This window comes from Periplaneta americana, chromosome 1 (assembly GCF_040183065.1).
Source record: "Periplaneta americana isolate PAMFEO1 chromosome 1, P.americana_PAMFEO1_priV1, whole genome shotgun sequence".
Lineage (NCBI taxonomy): Eukaryota > Metazoa > Arthropoda > Insecta > Blattodea > Blattidae > Periplaneta > Periplaneta americana.
In genome coordinates this window covers 168,083,322-168,106,631 of record NC_091117.1, presented here as the reverse complement: position 1 = coordinate 168,106,631, position 23,310 = coordinate 168,083,322, and the positions used below count along the sequence as shown (strand labels likewise).

The window sequence follows — 23,310 nt, the reverse complement described above, 5'->3', positions numbered from 1 at the left end:
TGACCTACAGGATTGCTGACAGAGTTCAGATGGCTCAGATTCTTTCACATCATAATGCCAATATGTCGATCTTGATTTGTGTAATTTTTTGATAACGTATAAAAAGTAATTTACAGGTCTGATTCTCTGGTCTGTAGTTTTCCGAGTACAACTGTGTATTGGATATTAAGAACTACAAAACTTAAAAAAGTTTGATGACATTATTACCATTAAAAATGAAATATTATTATAGTCAATGCAACACATAATGGTATACTGATGATATGAAAGTGAAACCTTTTGGGGCTTTAAGTAAGTAGACGCAGAGAAAGAATATTTCATATTAGATCTTCATTTCTATAATTTACTGAGTAACGGCTATATATATGTTACTGAAAACTATAAAACTTACATAAGGTAACAATATTGTTATTAAAAATGAAATATTTTTATAGTTATTAATCAAGTAGTGTGGGTCTTTTTCATATATTTAATGGCAGTGTGATATAAATATTTTATGTCTGATTCTCTAATTTTCCTTGGTAGTAATTGAGTCATGCTTTCTATTTTAGCTGCGTCTTTAAACTACATCAAAATTAATTTAATATTTCTTTGGTTTAATCGATTAGATTTGTGATCACTGCCAAGCATATTTTGTTGTAGGGAAAATAGCAGGCCATTTCACTTCTTGCTACCGTGATGAGTAAGTTTATTTCCCGCAACCAGCAACGAATGAAACACTGAAACTGCTAACGATTTACGATGGACAATTTTATTTAGGGTGCATATAAGATTCTACAACTCTGACATATCATTCGCCTCATTTTCCGCATCTCAGCAATAGATTCCTCACAACAGCCTATATTACTGAAAATATATGGGATAACATTCATTGTTACACAAATTAATCCAGCAGTATTTGGTAGATCAGTATTGTCTGGAGGAGCGCAAAAATTACAATTCCTAAGAAAAGACCAAAAGGTATTACTTACTGATAAAATAAGAGGCCTACAAGATTTTATCATCTCTTGATCACCTCAGCAAGATCTCTTAGTGGGAAAAAGTGATTCTGCCCTCTACATTTCAGGGTAGTTCACGAAACATGCAGCAGCTATACCAAGATGCTAAGTCTTTTGTTCAAAGCATGGCAAACCTTACATTTTCTTAACTTTCAGCTAAAATCCGCAATGTCCTGAAATAGCTACTGCATTACTCCCACATGAAAAACTCGCTGATGGTCCTGACATTGTTACTTGCGATTTCGCATTGAAACTCAAGATCAAGAACTGAAGGCAGATAGGTTCAAGAAAAAGTATTTGGCATAAAAAAACATTCAGAGGGAGTATGTTTCACTATTATGGAAGCAAATAACTTTCCAAATGTCTGGTATTTTGCATTGAAAATAAATCTGAACAATTTTTATTTGAACTTCTTATGGACTCAGTTTGCAGTATTTGCTGCACAAGCCACTAGTAGGATCTAAACCGAATAACAGCAGTATAGACGATGGAAGGTATTCTCAAGCACTTTAGGTATGTTAAACATCATTTACTATTTCATTCCAAATATTATTTTCTTCACTAAATACAGAAAAATAAATAAGTTACTTAACTATACATAAACGAACAACAATAATAAAAAGCATGAAGGCAACACATTTGATAACAAATTCAAAGCAGACATTACAAATACACATTATGTTACCCACATATATATTCTTCCTACGAGTTCTTATGTGTTAAAATTTTTGTTATTTCTTTTCTTATTGACCACCACACTATAGTATAGACCTACTTGGAGTTAGGAGGTATCTCAACAGTTACGTGAGACGTTATTCGTAAGTTCATAACATTAAAAAAGAGGAACTGTGCGGAATGTTCAACAATTTATTGAAGCTATGCGAAGCTTGTCTACGAGTAAATGAACTTCATTTAGAAAATTTGTTGTAATTTAAGGTAGGCCTACGTAAGACTAAATTCCTTTTGTATACACGACGAAAAATGAAAGATTTTTATTTGTATCTTGGAAGTGATAGTAAAAAATAAGAAGAAAATAGCAATATTGCTAGTACCGGTATATAATAAGAGGCAGGCACATTTGAACGCTGATCCGAAGTAAAAAAAGAAGAAAATAGCAATATTGCTAGTACCGGTATATAATAAGAGGCAGGCACATTTGAACGCTGATCCGAAGTAAAAAAAGAAGAAAATAGCAATATTGCTAGTACCGGTATATAATAAGAGGCAGGCACATTTGAATTATTGCTAGTACCGATATATAAGAGGCAGGCACATTTGAACGCTGATCCGAAGTAAAAAAAGAAGAAAATAGCAATATTGCTAGTACCGGTATATAAGAGGCAGGCACATTTGAACGCTGATCCGAAGTAAAAAAAGAAGAAAATAGCAATATTGCTAGTACCGGTAGGCCTATATAATAAGAGGCAGACACACATTTGAATGCTGATCTGGAGCTGCACTCAGGCGTGAATTCGATTCCTTGTGCTGATTACCTGATTGGGTTTTCCAGTATTTACCCCAACCATATCGCTATCAACAATACCATCGACGCTAAATGACATTGTTTGATACGAAGTCGTTAAATAACTAACTAAACTGGACATCTACTTGATAAAGAACTAAATTATAACAAAATACGTAAAGCGTGTAGGCTAATGATAAAGTACAATATTGTCATCTGCACGACAAAATTTTTTATGTTCACATTTGCACAGAGCTTAATGGAGTGTTTGCTTATGAAATCTGTCCAAGGTTACAACGTCGAATTTTACAGTTCGTTTTTAATACTGTAGCAGTAATAGTGTAATAGAGATTTTACTGTTGTATACATGCAAATCTGCCGTTATAATATTTATACAGCAATAGCGAATATTTGCGTAACAGTTGCGTTTTATTGCTAGAATGTTACAACACCGAAGAATCAGATTTTAATGCTCCATAAAATATGCTGTAACTGCGACTCGGAAGTAACGTTTTTATGTGGAGGCATGAATCGATGTTATCACGTGGATGATGTAATTCCGAGCAGAGTTGCTGTGTCGTTTCGCGTAACAAGACATGACGAGTTTCTTGCCGCTGTTGGGCGTATTGCTCTTGCTGAGTAGCATCTGTGATGCTTGTCGATCAGGTAACGTATAGACAATATGTGGTTGATTTCAGGCTTTCACGGCGATTAGGTTGTGAACAAGATTCTGTGTTTTGCAACCTTGAGTCGACATTTAAATTTTGCGAGAGAAAGATGACGAAAAATGGGTTAGAAACTTCAGAGAAATTAATCTCCACAAATATTTACATATTTTTTCGATTCATAAATATTTGAAGATTGATTATTTTAAATTATAATTTATTGTGTTGGCTTTGTTTTTTATTATTATATTAACTGCTTTACGCGATCTTTCGTTGCTGTCATACAAGTAGACAGAAAGTTCAATGAGTCTAAGGAAAGCTTAGCTGATAGGCCTATTTCCGCAGTGGCTGAGTGGTCAGATTTGGGCCTGTCGCGCAGACAGTCCAGACTCGAGTCACAGAAACACTTGAGTTGGACAAGGTCGCAGTTAGGGTTTTTCTCAAGGTTTGCCCTTTTCCCCAGTTATAGAGGAATTCACGTTAAGAAAAAAGCATTGATCTTATGGGCCTTCCTAGTACACTGTTGCCGCAAGGTGCCTCCGTTAGAAGAAAGACTGAGGTATAGTATCTCTGTCTCACTCTCTTCCCAACACGTACAGTTTATCGCACAAAATAGGCATGTCGAGTCCAAATGATGTCATAATTATTTCTGAAAAAAAAACGTACATTATATTTTATATACATTACAATATTAAACTTTGGACATTTTGGCCATTAACCAACATTTGGATACCTTAACTAAGTTATAAAACAAAAATAGACATTAATATACAGTTTACGATTTTAGGCACCTAAATGTTTTTACCCACCCCAACTACAATAACTATAAGATGCAAATAATTAGTGAATATTAAGTATCACGCTATACAGTGATAAAGACAATAAAAATTATTGTGGTTAAGAACTTCATTTTATTATGTCTTAAATTATAATAATCAACTTATTATTAATGAATTCATTGGCCTCATTGCTCTGTATGGCTGCTGATACATACGTCTCAATATTACAATTAAACTAATTCATTTCTTATTAACAAATTCATAATTGACTTTGCTGGACATAATGATCAATGATCATAATATAAGCCTAAATTTTCTGTTGTGATATTTTACCTTTGTTAGTTTTGCGCTTATATAATGGTTCTACCTTTCCACGCGACACTATTCTTTTGTATTCCTACTACCCGCTCAAGTGCTCAAAAAACCTGTTACTTTCCGGGAATTTTTTCATTCCTACAACCAAACTATTATGTCTTTGAGCCAGAACTTCCTCTTTCATTGCTGCACTAAAAATGTCTCCCCCGTGTCGGATTGGTTAAGGCTGGTTCACAATAAACCGGGAACGGAAACGAGAACTAGAACGGAAATATTAAATACATTTTAACAATATTTCCGTTCTCGTTCTCGTTTCCGTTCCCGATTTACTGTGGACCAGCATTTAGCCTCCCTGCCTTCCAACGTGGCGACCCGGGTTCGATTCCATCTGAGCCAGGAAGAAATTTGTGGTGAACAAAGCGGGCGCGCGGAGTTTTTCTCGGGGTTCTCCCTTTTCAATACACCTCAACAATCTCATGTTGAGAATCCCGAATCAATCCTCCAAAACCAATACCAAATGGCTGACAGTTGTACGCATATATTTTTAATAAAGGTTATTACTGCTACACGAAAAAAACATATTGACAAAACAGAAATAGGTATTTTTCTACTCTAAAATTTTAAAATAACTCATAATGGGGAAAAATAGGTATTTTACACACCATAAATGTTAACATTTTGTGTAAAACTTGAACTTGAAGCTATTTCAGCAGTGTTAGTTTATTCCTGCAGAAAAAAAAAATTGGCATTTAGTCTAAAATCCGAGGTCTAATTATAGCATATTTCATGCAGTATACATATATTTCTAAACATCGCAGACAATGTTATACTTATTTTAAGAGTGTGAAATCTTGGCCTTAACTGTACCGCCCCTACTTGTCTGTTGAAGTCCACAGTGGATATGTTTGGCAAGAGAGCGGAAGGCTATTCTACTAATTTAGCTGTTACCCGGTTATTCGTAAATTAAATATATAGTAATTTAAGAAGTGTAACAACATTTTTGCACATGAAATCGCTCTATTTCTCAATGAAATTGTATTCCATTAATGAAAAGGAACTAATTAATTACTAATCTCAAGAAAACATTTATAAATAGTTGATAGGAACAGCTCCCATATATTCAATGCTTTTTTCTTAACGTGAAATCCTCTACAGACATCAATATCATTCCGACCGATCTATCCCATTATCATTCCATAGCATTCTCCGAGCGCTGGCCGGCAATGCACAGAGAGGCTCCTCTACTGACGAATAGGGTTGCCTGCTCGAAATCTGGCTACTCCGCGAACCTCATTATAGTCAGCCGATGTGGCTTTGGAGTGCGCCTAGATATAGCTTATGTATAGTAAGCGTAATAGAACTGCTGGGTCGTTGTGTCCGTACACAGAATGCATGCATACACACGCACACACGCATACATAAAAGTTCATCTGATCTTTCAGAAGAGTTCAGATTCTGTGATTGTAAAATTACATTCACAAAGGAAACTTAAACGTCGTTTTGCGTTTATTATCACTCAGAATGAGGAACCAGTACGCATTTAACAACTTAACCCTAATGGTTCTCGAAAAGCTTTGTCAATTTCATGGGAACGATTATGGAAAGGAGTCAATCTGTGTTGTTGCCAACATAATTATCTTTCGTCCACATTTAAAAAAAAAAATGGTTTATTTAACGACGCTCGCAACTGCCGAGGTTATATCAGCGTCGCCGGTGTGCCGGAATTTTGTTCCGCAGGAGTTCTTTTACATGCCAGTAAATCTACTGACATGAGCCTGTCGCATTTAAGCACACTTAAATGCCATCTTCCTGGGCCAGGATCGAACCCGCAACCTCACGCACAGAAGGCCAGCGCTACACCGACTGCGCTACCCAGGCCGACTCCACATTTTATGTTATGGATTTTCACATCAAATTTAACCATTATGTATCAAATTCATGGTTAACTAGCATCTAAGGAAATGGTGATAGTAGTAGGCCTATTTAGCAAAATAAATCCGAGGTATGGCCATAAGATTACCAAACGTTCATATTAACTTACATTTGAAGGAAAGATCAGAAAAACCTAATCCCGTAATGATTCCAAGCGGAATTCAAAACCAAGCCCGGACGCAGCCTTGGAAACACAGGTCGAGTTCTCTAATCCCTAAATTACACAGGAAATACTAATTGCTGTTGTACTTGATTGTACCTTAATGGCGGAAAACGCTGGAAAATATTATAGGTTTATTCTGTAATAAAGATTCAATTTTCGACCTACCATTATCATTATCACATGTGAGCTGACCGTTTCGCTTTGACACGAACTTAAATTTAAAGAAACGAGTTCACTAATTTTGAGACGGTTCGGTTTGCGAGAAAGGACTGAAATTGATGGCGTTTACTCCTTTCCAGCTTTCATAAAAAAGTTACTTGTAGATGCGAGAGTCATTCATACTACAAACCTAAAAGTACTGTAAATGTGACGTGAATCAATTAAACGTACTATAGCCTCATTTAACCTTCTGACAAGCAGAGATGTATCGTTAAACTGCGTGCTGGTTTAACATAAGCAGCACATAGCATAAAAGACAGACAGTATATTTTTAAATTATGCATTATTTATTATTTTTTTCAAATTTCTGATGATGTTTCGAAGGTATCTACTTTGATTTGTGCACTACGTAGATATGGTGACGATTGTTTATCTTATGGACGCCTATATATGATTAGTCTTTGTCTCTGTACGTTTACAGTGAAATTCTTGCTGACTCGTCTTGGACACCTTCGCCTTCTATAGGCCTGTACGAAGTTATGCGCATTCATAGTAAATTCCGTAAACATAGTACCCACATTCAGATCTGAAATTTAAAAGGCAATATTCGTAGTGTGTCTGATGAACTAGGCCAACCTCAGTTAATTAAGGCATGCAACGAATAATAGTTTCAGAGTCGAATCATATATGATGCATAGTTTGAATACATGTGTTTTAATATCCTATAGACCTAAATATTTTCATAATTTACACTACGCTATTCCAAACTAGGTTAAACTAGCGCAGAGTTAGTTCCCTTCATAATCCGCTTATATACTTTCACTTGTTCAAAGCTCTCTCCTCAATCATACCAACATAACTTTGGTGAAATACACTTACACTATGCTTTGCATTACAAATTTGTGACAGGTTAAGTTAGTTTAGGCTTTTGTTGTGCCTTGCATATACTGATACCCTATATAAAACTCTAGTTAGAAGTAAATAAGAATATGCGTCTATAATATGGTCACCTCAGTTCCAGCCCCATCAGATGCAAATAGAAAGAATACAGAAAAGATTTTTACGTTACCTATAATTTAAAAAGCATCACGTATCGTCTTTTGAAAAGCAAGTTTCATATAATCAGTTACTTTTTAAATTTAATTATAAAACTTTAAAAATTATACGATTAATAAATAACCAAATTTTACTCTATAAAATTGTTAATGGTATAGTGAATAACTGTGCTGTAGTTAAATTCCTTAAGTTCAATGTAAAAAGAACAGACTTACGTCTGTTATTCCAACCTTTTGTTATTCCAATTCCTAGAACTGTTTTCTTCAATAAATGTCTATTGTTTGCTATGTGTAATACTTACAACTCTTTGTCTTTAAATTGTGATTCTCAATTAGATTTCAGTTTCTCAATTAAACAATTTCATATAATTTAAAAAACCTATATTTCCTTAGGTATTTAAATTATGAATAAATGTATTATGTTTTTCCTCTAATTTGAAATAATTCTGCATTATTGTATTGACATTTGGCACTAATATTAACTGCAATATTATATTCTAGCATCTATTATCCATCCTTTTTTTCGTTTGTGTTGCTTGATTTGTTTTTCCTCTATTACGCATTTTGTATATAAATTGTATCAATGTGATCCATCTATAATTGGAAGCTTGCTTCTGTTGGTGGTGAAGTATAAATAAATAAATATACGAATCTGAGCAGAATTTTCAAGCTCTGGGCAAAGACTGGTGATTTTTTTGTTCTGTGATGTTGTCAGTACTAGTCACTTCCGAAATCATCAGAACTGTGCACTAATTTCACCCCAACTTATTCCAGAAGCTTTAGATTTCCTATAAATTTCAACGTTGTTGAAATAAGATTCATTACGCTATAGGTGAAAAAGTAATTTCTTAGGAAAGGCCTCCCTCCACATAAGTCACTTATGCACTTACCTTGGACGTATTCGGTATGTTCTACTGTGCACACTACATCTGCCATGTTTTCAACTGGTTTCATGACGTCATTTCCATATCCTACGTACACCCTCACAATATCATTGATGGAAGGCAAGAAAAGTTTGAAGGAGTAAGGCTAGTAGAGCCTCTAATTTTGTTTGCGAAAATAAAGAAATTGAAACAGCACAGATTTCATTAGCACATTCACGCCCCTGTCTTGATTTTTTTATTTCAGAGATTTCCATAAACGTTGTTTTGTCTGTGTTTGCACTCCAAATATTCTGATTTTCTAAATTTAATAGGCTACAGCAGTTGCCAACCCCATGGATAAATCAATTCAATGTTAATCTCTGTTTCAGTTAACATTCAACTTTTCCTGCAGCTTGACAATATACGTAGCGTACACTTTTTTCCCTCTTCATTAGGAATTCTTAATACAAACATCTAAATAACTTTCTTCACTGTTTAGAAACAACATTGAAAACTGATTAAAATTTACCTCTACCCTGTTACTAGCGTCATTTGACATGCCATAAGACTGTGTAATACATCGAACTTTTCGCAATCACTTCATAACTAATACTACATAGTTTCTGCATCTCACATGTAGGGGCGCTACTCAATATTATTATTGGTAGTGGCGCCGTCTGCTATTATTTATATGTATTGGCAGATGCAAAATTTTCTGAAGTGTAGGCAGGTCTACCCTAGGGAATTGCCTAAAAGACACTGTTCAACAACGAAAAACACATGGAAATAAGGAGTCCTCGCAAAGACAAAGTACTGTCACAGAGACCGCGGAATGTAGGACATTTAAAAGAACAAACCACCGTCCTGGCATGCTATTGGGGGTCAACATTCTGTGATTTTTCAGTTAGTAGGCCTAAACTCGTTTTCAACATTTATCCACCCACCATAATCTAGACACACGATCACAACACTCCTCAATATTATCCATTCCCTCACACCGAACATTCTCATACTCATCTACATTCACTATGGCTGTTCCTCGACTTTAGAATTCCCTACCGAGTAATGTTGGAGACCATCAGACATCAAACCAATTTAAAAATAGATTAAGGAAATGTTTTTCAAATAATTCTCGTTAACAATAATAGCCTACTGAAAGATGCACTGGAAGGAATGGTGAAGGGGAGAAGAGTTCGGGGAGAAGAAGATATCAGACGATTGACGACATTAAAATATATGGATCATATGAGACAAAGAGGAAGGCAGAAAATAGGAAAGATTGCAGAAAGCTGGGTTTGCAGTGAAAGACCTGCTCTTGAACGAAACACAATGAATGAATGAATAAATGAATGAATGATCGTCATAACTTCCAGTTTCATGTTCAACTTTCAGAAGCGTATAACTTGTCAATTTAAAATATGTGGTGTATGTTTCTTTGAACTTGTTTCTCGCAATGATATCAGAAATCATTTCCTAGAGTATTGCAAGGCCTTCGTGAATCACTCTGTATATGCAGAGTGGAAGTACAGACCGATTATTTAGTCCTGACAGCTCAGCGACGCGAAAGAGGGGAAGTAATAGGAGTAGTGGGGAGAGCTCCGGAGTTGAGATAAGGGCGAGCGGTCGGTAAAGGAATGCAGTACAGCTTAATACTGTACTAGAAACATACTGCTCTACCGCACGCATGATATTCGATCGCTCCGAAGGCAAGAGAGTGAATAACCCAAACACCCCTTGGCATAACTAAATGGACTCGCCTGACTCAGGCGCACATTTCCGGGGACTGTCAGTACCAAATAATAGTACTGTAATACACTGTGCAGATTTTAACAGTTATTCCTTGGATAGAGTGCCCACAAAAATTATAATGGCCCAATTAATCTCAAATGAATACTTTTCTCAGAAAAAATTATTTTTCCTAAATGTTAATGCTGTTTTACTCAATAAGCAGGCCTACTCTACGTTTGATTCTAATTTTTACTCTTATCATTAGAGAAACTGATAAGGAATTATTTATTCCTTTGCAGTTTCTTAATAAAATTGACGGTTTTCTTCCAAATTAAATAATAAGATCAACACCTATCGTTATTTTCTGCAACTCTGCTGCCGTCAGTAAAGGAAGGAACTCAGCTATTCAGATCGAGTACGTTTGTGCTTATAACGTGAGCCAGCGATGCGGTGTTGCCAAACTACGTAGACTTGCAGCCTAATTTTCTAATTAACTTAATGCACTTACTCATAACACGCATAATAGGCTTTTCATTTACTTTAATGTATTCGATTGCACCCTACAGTCTGCATAGTTATTTATATCACTTTCATTCTGCATATATATATATATATATATATATATATATATATATATATATATATATATTGGTATAAAATACCAAAAAATACAATTTCATGCTATATATTATTATACAAGTAACTAAACAACGAATTAAGAAGAGAAACTGATAAGGCGAAGGAAGATAAACGAAAGAGAAGTGTAAAGAAATAAAAGAACTAGAAAGAAAAGAAAGATATGATTTAATTCACTGCGAACACAAATAAGAAGAGGAAATTCATTTGGTTGATAGAAAACGAAATCGAAAATGAAATAGCAGACAAATAAGGAACAGTAAACACATGGACAAAATATGTAGAAGAGCTGGGACAGGGAACCGTTGAGATAACTTAGTTATGGAAGACGAAGCAGCTGAATCAGAAGATGGAAAAGAATTTTCGGTTTTAAGGGAAGACGTCTAACTAGCGTTTAGGGAAATGAAGAGTGGGAAAGCAACAAAAGTTGATGTAGTACCCATCGAATTAGTGAAAAGCTTGGGTGAAGACAAGAAGGAAATTCTATCATTTTGCAACGAAATATATGAAAACGGTATAGGCCTATGGCCTGAAGATTTTACAAAAACAGTGTTGCTGTCAATATCGAAGAAAAATAATTCCAAGAAATGTAATGAGTTCAGGACTATCAACCTGATATCGTACTCGGCGAACATTCATCTGCGAATTCAGAACCAACGTTTATATTCTAACAAGTAAGATGGAAGGAGAGTTGGAAGAAGAGCAGTTTGACTTCAGAAAGGGAAAAGGTATGAGAGATGCAATTAAACTGTTGCGAACAATCGACGAAAGATATCTAGAAAAGAATAAAGAAGTGTAGACCTATACGGTATTAATATTTGTGGACCTAGACCAAGCTTTTGACAAAGTGGATTGAAATAAACTAATTGGGATCCTGAATAAAATAGATGTGAATTGGAAAGAGAGGATGCTGTTCAGTAATCTTTATATGAAACAACGTGTCAAAGTTAGGATAAGAGAAGAAATGTCTGAAGGAACTGAAATAGAACAATGATGTATTTTATCACCTACCCTGTTCAACATCTACTTGGAGGATTTAGTGAAGAACTGGTTTCAGCATATGGGAGGGGTAATGCACGAGGAAGAAAAATAAAGTGCATAAGATTTGCTGATGATATGGCGTTAGGCCTATTAGGGATATGCTACAGGATCTAAATGACAGCTCTAAACAGTATGGCATGAAGATTAATGCAAACAAGACGAAGATCATGGTTATCGGCAGAAAAACAAAGAAGGTAAACGTGTAAATTCTAAATTATCCAGTAGAGCAAGTGGACAGCTTCAAATATTTTGGGTGTACTATAAGCAGTAACATGAGCTTTTGCCAGGAAGTCAAAAGGAGGATAGCAATGGCAAAGGAAGCTTCTAATACAAAAAGGAGCATCTTCTGCGGAGCTTTGGAAAAAAAAACGAAGAGACTAGTGAAGTGCGGCACCATGTGGGGGCAGAAATATGGACATTACGATGAAGTGAAGAGAAGCGAATAGAAGCATTTGAAATGTTGATATGGAGAGGAATGGAGCAGTGAAATGGACAGACAGAATAAGAAAGGATATTTGATCCGCTTTATTTTAAGTGGTACACTAGCATCACGCACACTACATACCCAATCATTCTCACTAGTTTTTTTTCACAATTCTTGATGAGGATGAAAATATCTAATTGTCCATAATTTAAACGTAGCTTTGGTAGCGGAACGTTCGCTTAAGACGACCGCAGACCGAGTTGAAATCTTGGCGGTGGCGGAGTTAGGTTTTTGGTAGAAAAAGCCACGGTTGTGAGGGTTTCTCTTGGAGTTTTCCCGTTTTTCCCTCGTCATTCACAATTCCCCTTTAATTATCATCTCTATCTCGAAAAATAGGGCAGCTCCTCTATTTGCGCGACGTCGAATCGGCCGTCCGACAATTAATTTCCTCGACCTTTGTCCAAAGATTGGTAGATGCCAGATGGATTCTAGATTACTCATATGAGAAACAAATGCAAGCATGTAATATATTTTTGGCTCATCTTGTCCAGATATGTCTAAAGATATTCCAAGAATTGGGAAACATGTCACTCGCTGATTGTATAAAGGTTTTAAAATCCTCTGTAGTAATGTCACGAGAGGTCTGAGATTTATCTGGGAAATCTCAGACCTCGAGTGGCATTTATTAGGACTATTTCGTGAATAAAATAAAAATGTAAATAATTATATCCCTAAAATTCGATCACAAAATGTTAATAATTGTTTATTAACGAATACTTAACCTATTCAGACATTGTGAAGTTGAAATACTCGTAGATGAATATCGATTACTGCAATAAAGAAATTCGATGTTATTACTCAGTAATGCCAATTGCGAAATACAGGTTTAACAATGTTAATTATATGTACTGCACTTTTCTCTTATTATTATAACATAAATACATTTTCATTATCTGCTGCAATCATAATTTAACTTAACAGTAACAGAGGGGACAGCTATATACCAATGCTTATGTATTCACAGCGAGACATGTTGCTACACAGTGAAGCCATCTCTGTATAGATAGGCCTAATTGAAACACTAATTTTATTACGCCATACGGAAGGCAGTTTGATGAAAAGACCTTATTATTACTATGCAAGGTCATTGGGTTTGATATGCGATGATGTTACATAAATTTGAACATCTGACTTTCTATTAATTATTTCATTTCATTCACAAAATACAAATTTTATACTCTACTTATAGGTTATGTTATCTGTGGGAGCAGGACCAATGTCAGCTGTGTCTTATTTCGTCCATTACAATCAGTGCTACACGAAAGCATTTTTTATAGCTCGACAAACACATTCTCGCTGTAGTGTGTAACGGAACTAAAGCCGCATCTACACAGTTCAATATTCCAATCGCGTATGCGTGCAATCTGGGAAGAATATTGAAAGAATCAAGTTTAAAAGGAATTAAGATGCATGAAGATTTTGTGTCTACATGGTGCGCCGTTCTGAATGTCGTCTTCACTGCGTAAATATATTAATATATATTAAATATCAATCTTGCATTCATTGCTTTAAAGTTGAAAGAAAGCTGAACCGTGTAGTTGCATCTTAATGTATTCATGATCATCAATTCACGGGGAAACAGTTGGTGACAACGACTAAACAAAAGAACGACCATGCGATAAATTGATAGCGATAAATCTAGCTGCAAAAATTATCGCAAAGTCTGACTGTGATTGGTTGGAATTCAAAATTTCATTACACTTCATTGGTCGAAAATGGAATGACGTCATATAAACGAAATAGCCGGCAGTAATTTTTCCTCTGTACAGAATGAATACTAGAAGGTTCTTATACTTTATCTTATTTCGAAAATGATAAAATGGTGGAACATCTCATACAGTACAATAATTAATCATAATATTGACTGGATATTCAGAATGTAATAGAGCAGGCTACACAACGTAATTTAAAACTGAAATAAATGCTTTCAGCAAATGCTGCAAACACTGTTTTTAAACAAATAATATCCTCAAACTTGAAGAAGAATCGTCAAGAATAAAACCGTAGCATACGAATAGGCCTATAGTAAGAAACTTATGGTGGGTGTAATCGAGCTTGCTGGCTACAAGGAGTGCAGGGAGGGAGGGAAGCTTCTCAGTCCACTTTCTTCTTCCCCTGACACGCAGAAAGGTTTCACGAAATAACGAATGGCCTATACGGCTATAGATTGTTTGTATTTTTCCTTATTTCATCAATATATTTACTGTATGTTATTATATTTACTTTAGTTGTAGGTATATAAAAAAACCTGTTGCTGAAGACGTATTTAAATTTTCAGGTCACAAAGTAGATCGTGGAACCCAGAGTACAAGTGCAGGGCAAGAAAAGCATTTGGAACAAATTAAAAGTAAGGGCCAAAGTGCAAACAGAGGAGGTAAGTGTTATTGCCCTTATCTAATTTTATTTTCTAATGATCTTTTCTTGTAGCCAATTGGAAATACGAGTATTTCGGATTCAAATTTTAATTGACCTCTGACATTAGAAAATTGATTTGGATTCTTCATAATGTGACCTCATGTAGTTTCCCGAATATATCTTCATATAATTTCCATTTACTTTCAATGGGAACGACAAAATCTTCTATTTCGTGTTCCTCGGATTACACGCATGAAAAATCTTACGTCACGCAAATTCGTGCAACTTTTGAGCGCTCAATTAACTGTTACTTGCAAAGTCTTTTTGATCTCTTAACGGTCGTTATGTCCGCAACTCTTTTATTCTGGGAGGAGCAAATAGAGACAGCCAACATTAAATAAATTACATGATTCATTTGAATCGATTTTTATTTTCCAGTATACTGTACGTAGGCCTACACCTATTGGCTGATCTATCCTAGATGGCCTGTGCAGTACATCTAAAATTAAAATATTAATAATGTTTGCTATATTCACACCAAAATATTAATACATGGAACACTCAATTTAAACCTTGCAAAAATAAACAGGTCCATCTTTTCTACATGGGAATAAAATGTGGTTGCATACGAAATGAATTACGGTAGCCTACTTAATGCAAATAGAGGAAATTAAATTCCAGTAAACAATTGAACACTGCTGAAAGGGTGAAAAATATTCAATTTATCTGATAAGATTGGCTAGTCTCATATCTCTAACGTCTAGTGCACTCAAATTTCTCAAATCTACGTATATCTACAGATTTTAAATTCAAATTCTAGTCTATAAAGTGGTGCAGGTGTTTCAGGTTGCAGCTTACGGATAAACTCTGACCTGGGCAAGGAGAGTGCATTACTTCTGAAGCCTTCTGGTTCACTTGATGGACATCGCTTCATGCTGCCGACAGCAGAATCCGACATTCTAACATTTAAGCGTGGAGAGAAAATCCTCCTCACGTGTCCTGGCAACGGAAATAGCATTGTAATCAACAATCGTCAGAAACAGTACAGTGAAGTTATAGCGACATGCCAGTCAGGTATATATATGTACATACATTGGTCGTGAAAGAAAGAAAAAATAGAGAGGAAAATCAATGGTAAAAAGCGGAAGATTAAAGTATTATGTAGCCTATATTCCCATAATAATTAACAGTTTAAAGAGCCAATTCAATTGAAATATGTATTTAAATATGAATTTACTTGTGAACTGTTTATGAACTTGTTATCGATGTAATTGAAAAGTGTGATCCTAAAACGTGTTAAGTCTATTTTTTTCAAAGGACTTAGTTTTTTATCCACCGGTCTGCGGACTGAGCGAGTTTTCAAGTGACATGCACAATAACACAAACTTTTAGACAAGAACTGGCGTTGTTTTAGAAGAAAACAAGCTAAAATATACTGATAGAGGCCTCAAACATAATTATATATAGGCCTATGTATAAACATAGAATTGGCCAAAAGGACTGAATGAGTTTTGAAATCATGCTCTTCAATTATGTCTTCAATAAAATTGTAGGCCTATATTTAGTTCTTTGTTAATCTGGTTTCCGTAAAAGTAACAAATATTATAGCATAACTAGGCCTATAGTATGAGTAGTTTTGAGTTTCTAACTTCTGCATGTCAACACTGGGTTCAGTAAACTTGGAGCTCATAAATATGATATTACTTAAGATCGTTATCATTCCTCACAACTTCTGCAAGCGAACACTGAGTTCAGTAAGCTTGGAACATATACTCGTATAACATTACTCAAGAACATTCAAATGTAGTGGTACAATCTTGTACACAGAATGAACAAAGAAAAAACACAATTACAAGCAATGAAATACATTCTTGCATATCGAAGATTTCAAGGAAGACTTTAAAAGATCTATTGACCAATTACAACAAAACTACATTTGGAGCCAGAAAAGACTTCTAAGCTTAATATTTGAGTGATGATGTTGATGATGACGACGACGATTCCCATGTCTCATAACTTCTGCATGTGAATATCAAGTTAAATAAACTTGGAACTCATTACTCAAAATCATTTCCACATACCATAATTTCTGTATTAGAACATCGAATTCAGTAAACTTGGAACACATAGCTTATGTTACGGGTATAATATTGCTCAAAATCATTTCCACATATAATTTTTGCACTTCAACACCGATTTCAGTAAACCTGGAACACATAGCCTATGTTATAATATTAATCAAAATCACTTCTACATATCATAATTTCTGCTTTTGAACATCGAGTTCAGTAAACCTGGAACACATAGCCTATGCTATAATATTACTCAAGATCATTTCCACATATCACAATTTCTGCATTTGAACACAGAGTTCAGTAAACTTTGAACACATAGCCGAGGCATGTCAAACGAGGTATAACAGTGACGTAGAATCTCTTTTAATGTTTATGACAATGATTGTAAATGGCTTCATTAAATAACTTGATAGCGAATTGAAGGGTTCAGAACCATAGTGGGCCAAGCGCCATTTACTAAAACCGTAGAAAACAAGGGTTAAAATGAAGTTATTACCATAATTCAATGCAAACATATAGGAAGTAATATAAAGTACCGGTATACATATTAAAACTAAATGATATGTCAATCTTCAATAAACTATGGTATTCATTAACTTTAACCCTTGCTTTCTCCGTTTTTAATAAATGGCACTTGGCCCACTATGGCTCTGAACCCTTCCATTATGGGGTTCATGTCTTGTTTGCGTTTACTTTGCATTGTGAATGGCTCTTAATTCTGAAATACAAAAATGACTTTAATTTGGAAATAGGGTAAGTATTAACTTTGATTTTCTCACGTCTTGACTCCTTTGCTGAAGTAAATTCTCACATATCGTGATACATTCTATTATGTGTGTATAAGTCAAAGCTTTCACTAACAAACTGATCATTGTTACGATACAACCTAAGTTACAATGGTCTCTGAAATTAATTGTGAACCTCAAGTGTGTGTTGTGTACTGTTATAACAGGCAGTAAGTTCCTGGTGGAAGGAGTGGCAACAGACTTCCGCTACGTGAAATGCAAGTCCACGCCCGACCCCTCCGTGCAGCGAGTGGGGCAATGTCACCGCAACCAGCACGAGTTGCATGCTATCGGTTTCCAGGTGAGCGCCGGTTTCATCAGGCTGATGGAAACGTGCTACGACGCGCGGCTATACAACACTCTGTATGTCAGGTTCAATCTCATGAAGGGTGCCGAGAACCGACAGAGAAATGTGCCGAGACTCTCTTACTTCAGAAAGTCTACACACTTCAGGAACATCCAGCCTCCTATAGAAAAAGTCTACAATTGCGTGAAAGGACAGTACGCTGTATTTATTAACCTATTGGGATCCCCTCAATTGGCTGCGAGGTACATATTGCACTATCTTTTATGTTGTTACATTGTGATAAAGTCATGGTTATTACTCTATCTTAAGTTATGTATTACATTTCTCTATATTGCATTAAAAATTGTACTACATGTTACGCTGAGGATAAGGGAGGAAAGAAAATTAAAAATTACTCGAGCGAGCGACCGTCCTTGCAACTAGTCTCCGTTTTTCTCCGTTCAATTGGAGGAACCTAGAGGTATTTTGAACGAAAAAGCCAAAAATGGAGGTAACCTAATAACTACCTCATGAGGGGGACAAATATCGCTTAGCAGAACCAGTAACAGGTCTCGAAAGCAGCAGAACAGAGTCATCAAAAATTTTAGCCGGGACCGAGCGAGTGGGAAGAGACTATGTCGCTATCCTCGCTAGACAAGGGATCCAAACACTTGGACTAAGCAGAGATGTTCTAGTAACGTCGCCCAGAAATGCGACATTCACAGAAACCAAAGTACCGATTAAATGAACGCATTAATTTAAAACAATGCCGAAATTTATGATGGGGAATAAGCCTATGTAGGTCCTCGGTCTATTTATTTTATGGCTCATTCCGACATTTGTCGTAACGCCTTAGAAAAACAACAGGTAGGACTAGTTGTCTTAGTTTAGGAGACTAGCCAGTTGATTATACGGCGTCTAATAAAATATGACCCGATCAACCATAAGGGCATAATGTGGGAAGGGTCAGCATTCTAACAAAGGGTAGAAGGCCTATACGTATGGGTTTTTCTTGTTCAGAACGTGGTTGGAGGTGGGACATGTTTGCTATCCTCAATCTGAATATAATTGATTCAGTTTCTGACGGCAACATCCGTCAGCAAATTTTTGGTCTTACTCTCATTACCACACTCTCGGTGTTAACATAAACATACTATAATTTAGAGAATATAGAAATAAATGGTATAACTGCCAAGTCAGTCGTTCGGCAGAAAGAAAAAAAAGCAGCATAGAATTCAGGAAGCGATCAGTATTTTCCAAGAAGCAAAATTATCTTACAGTCCACCGATGATCACATCCTTTACCTAACATAGCATTCTTGTTGGATCAGAAACCTCCTCAATAATTACTTCCCGTGAAATATGTAACAGATCGCCTAATTTAAGAGCAATGAAATGAGTAATTGATGATTGATTTCTGTTTTGCAATATTCATGAATGTAAAGGGAACCAATACAAAAATTTACCAAATGTTTTTGTTACCTTGGAAGAAAGTAGTCCAAACAATTTAACAATTTACATGCAGTTATGTTGCTATCTTAAGTACTAATAATATGTACACATAGCAAAATAATAATTTCGTTGACTGTGGTTTCTATGAACACCAAAGATATAGTAGTGACATCTCAGGTGCATTTCTTTCAAAACAATTTCTCACAACTTCAATGTTATTCTGCTGGAATTAGTATAAAATTATTGATTTTTTTCGGGATGGTACAAAGAACATGAATACCAATAAAATTCTCATAATCTATCATGCATAAGGTAAACCCACGTAGCTGGTCTTTCGCAAAAAGAAACAGACGAAAATCCACAAGATGCTGAGTTGGGGGAGCATCGAGAAAGTGAAACACTACTGTTTTTTTTTTCTGAGTTTTGGTTACTGTTTTGCCTGAGTCCTGACAAAATGTTATCAATTATCATAATGTTAAAATTGTAGCGCGATGGACTTTACACATTCCACGTAAGCTAGCGTTGCTCACACAACAATGCGCGTAAACTGTTATCTGTGCATTTCGAGCTGGCAGCTCAAGGTCAAGCAATAGAATGCATTTTCTACGTGTGCTTACCTCAATCCTGGGCCATTCGCTTAACTAAAGCCAGCTGGGACAGCCGGAATTATCAGTGCTTCAGTTCAAAGTTTTCAGTTCGGTGACTCGTGCGTGGTTTTCACTTTCGTACGTTTGTAAGTGACCTTGATCCGCCAGTTCGAAATGCAAAGATAATAGTCGCTTGTGGTTGATGAACAGGTATGAATTGTGAATATCACAAAGAGCAGAATCACACGGCTACCGGTTCACGAATTCATAACTCTAGTTTTATTTTTAATATGAAAATGTGCGTTCACAATGATATTTATTGTGTAATTCAAACAGGTACATCAATTGTAACAGCCGCACTGCCATGAGACTCGAGAAAGGTCACTTGGCTGCGTATGCTGACTTCATATACCATCCCCAGCAAAAAGCCACATTGTATTACATCAACACGGCACCTCAATGGGAGTCATTCAATCTCGGTAACTGGAAGATTTTGGAGGAGAGGGTGCGAAAATACGCCAGGATCCATAATACCGACCTCGTAGTTTACGCAGGTAGCTACAACGTCTCCAGACTGAGGGATGTAAATGAAAACGAATGCGAGATATTTCTGACGAAAGACTCCAACAACAACCCAGTGCTGCCAGTGCCACAGTCGTTGTACAGAATGGTGCTCGATCAGACCGCAAAACGAGGCATCGTGTTCTTGGGCGTTAACAGCATCCGGAGAGATGACAGACACGTTATCTGCCCCGATGTGTGCGAGCAGACGATCTCATTCTTCGGGGGATGGAACAGGATGGATGTCGTGAAGGGCGTCATATATTGCTGTACTGTCAAAGATTTCCTCAGCGCTACTGGTCTCACTTCCACTTTACCAGGAAGTGGTTCAGCGCTTCTAAAGTGAATTTCATTTCCTCAAGTAACAGTACAAACTAATTTTTAGTATTTGCATCCTTTCTTTTTTTTCTCTTTCTCTTATATATTTTCTTCACAATATATTTACCGCCTCATTTTTATTTTATTTTCCACATCTTCTGCCATGTATTCTTTATGTAAAATCTTCTTTTCCCCACAGTCGTCCTTCCTTTATACCTATATATTGGATCTTTAATCTTTCATTTTATTTTTATTTTGTCTTCATTTAAGTCTGACTTTTTCAGTGTTCTTATTTTCTTTTTTCATTTTGTACCGTACTTATTTCTTTTTACTGTCCGGTTTCTTCCTTTCTTCCGCTTTGTAATTTTTATTTCTTTCCTTATTTTTATCGCGATTTTCTTCTTTTCTTCTTTCCTTCATTCCAGTATTCTTTACTATTTTTTATATTTCTTTTTTCTTATAAGTATCTTCTTAATTTCCGATTTCTTTTATAGTCCTTTTTTCTCATCTTGCTCTATAGAATTATTATTCTTTCTTTCGTTTTATATTTCTGATCTTTCCCTCTTTCTTATTCTCTACTTTCTTGCTTCTTCGTCTTCTTTATTCATCTTTTATCTTCTGTTTATTTCTCCATTTCCTCATATACAGAAATTTCTATTTGTATATTTAAAATCCTATATTATTTAGAAATAAAAAAAAGCGCAGTTCACAAGATTTATAAATGCGACACATTTATAATAATATAAAACATTGTGAATGTAATATATATGCCTACGTAATTTTCATTTTCGTATGATTAAAATCCCATAAGTAGGCCTACTAGAGGCTAACTCTATATAGGGCCACCTACTTAAACAAGATCTAGTCCTTTAAATACACAACTTTCTCAATATCTTAATTATAAGTAATTATTATTTACTTAATTAAATAAAGTTTTAGCTTCACTTATCATTAAATTAAATTCTTGGGCACAGTGATTCCAAATGCTCAACTATGGGACAAAATTATTTGCAACTAAAAACTAACAAATCTTGCAGCATAAAAAGCTATCCAAAGTAATGAAATTTCATGTTGATTTTTTATTTAAGACAGTTATGGCAGCTTAAAACTTATCAGTCTGAAGAAATCGTATACTACACTTTATAACACACTTTAAATGTAATAACAAATTTAATGTAACACATCACAGGAAATTGATAAAAGAAAATAACGTGTATAATATAAATGCATTCTAATACAATATATTTAATGTAATGTAATGACACAGTATAATCATTATAATTAAAATATATTTTATTTCATAGTTTTTTTGGTGTTGTTTCTCTTGGGTTTATTATAGATGCAGCATCCCTTTTATCTTCACTCCTGATTAGAAGTTGACTTGCAAGAGAATTATTTTTTTAGAATTTTCTTCGACCAGTGACTGTTATAATCTGAGCTTTGCTTTTATACTAGTTTCAAAAAATGTCTTTGTCTTCCGACATCTGATGTAGGTAGAGTATCCTGGATAGTATTTAGTCAAAATAATCTCCTAACACTTTCCGGAAATTTTAATTCAGAATTTAACCAGTGTCGCAATTTAAGTTCATTTAAGTAATGAAGCCCTGTGTTTTATACCACATTGTTTCCAAAATACCTTGACGTCATGTCTTAAAGATCAATATTTCCATAATTTTCTAACATTAGATTTAGAAATATTACAATCTAAAGGAATCGTGCTCTCGACATCCCATATCACGAAATGTAAGAAAGAACTTCTTAATCATGCTGTACGACATTCTGTATTTCCCAGCAATAGCATATACGTCTGTAACTAGCAAGTTTTGCAGTGGACAAGAAGCTGATGTACCTGACGAAAATATGCCGTGGAAGAATGTTAGAGGCGGAAGGTGATGGGGTATCGGCCGGTAAATTGACTGCGTTGCCCGGTCCATTAAGAATTCCGGTTACATCCGCACTCACTTGAACATGTTAATGTATGAACTCGAAACTTTGCAGAGTTAAGTGACTTTTTGCCTTCTCAACACGAACCTTATACCATCGTTAGAGATGAAGCCGTTGATTGGAACTTTAATGAATATTTCGTGACGTCCATTTTGACTTCCCGTAAACACATGTTCTTTCTTTTTTTTCTGGGCTTACGCAAGGTCAAATACTATGAAAAATATACACAGTCACTCTCTCCGTCTTACGGTAATTAATTTCAGTATGATAAACGTGGCAGAAATAAGCAGTGTCTTGTGTACATTAAACAGACGCTTCAATGTAAATAGATTTGTTTAACTTCGTAGAAGGATCGTCAGTTGAGCTACAGTCACATTAATACAGCATATCCACCTTCTGATTTGAAAGTAAGCCTACTTAAAATAAGGTAAGCGTCTACAAGATACAGCTCTTAAACCGCCAACTTTAATTGCTATCTAGCTTTATATTCCTTTCTGTATCCCAAATTTTAGTATGAAATTTCTTATTTCTTTAATATAATATGTAGGCCTATGAGTTCCCAAAGTCCCGCACCGTGGAGTTGTGTTCTAAGGCATTCTGCCTAGGATCGCGTTATGAAACGGGCGTTGGTTCGAGTCCTCATGGGGGAAGATATTTCATCATGAAAT

General features: G+C 35.5%; 1 protein-coding gene across 1 annotated transcript; it reads left to right on the top strand.

Moving 5' to 3' along the window:
- The first annotated feature begins 320 nt into the window (after positions 1-320).
- LOC138703791 (uncharacterized) lies at positions 321-22,004 on the top strand. The gene is made up of 5 exons (XM_069831978.1): positions 321-3,126; positions 14,559-14,654; positions 15,473-15,709; positions 17,663-18,044; positions 20,156-22,004. The coding sequence occupies exons 1-5, from the start codon at positions 3,057-3,059 to the stop codon at positions 20,724-20,726; spliced, it is 1,356 nt and encodes a 451-aa protein (XP_069688079.1). The 5' UTR covers positions 321-3,056; the 3' UTR covers positions 20,727-22,004.
- Positions 22,005-23,310: the final 1,306 nt, after the last annotated feature.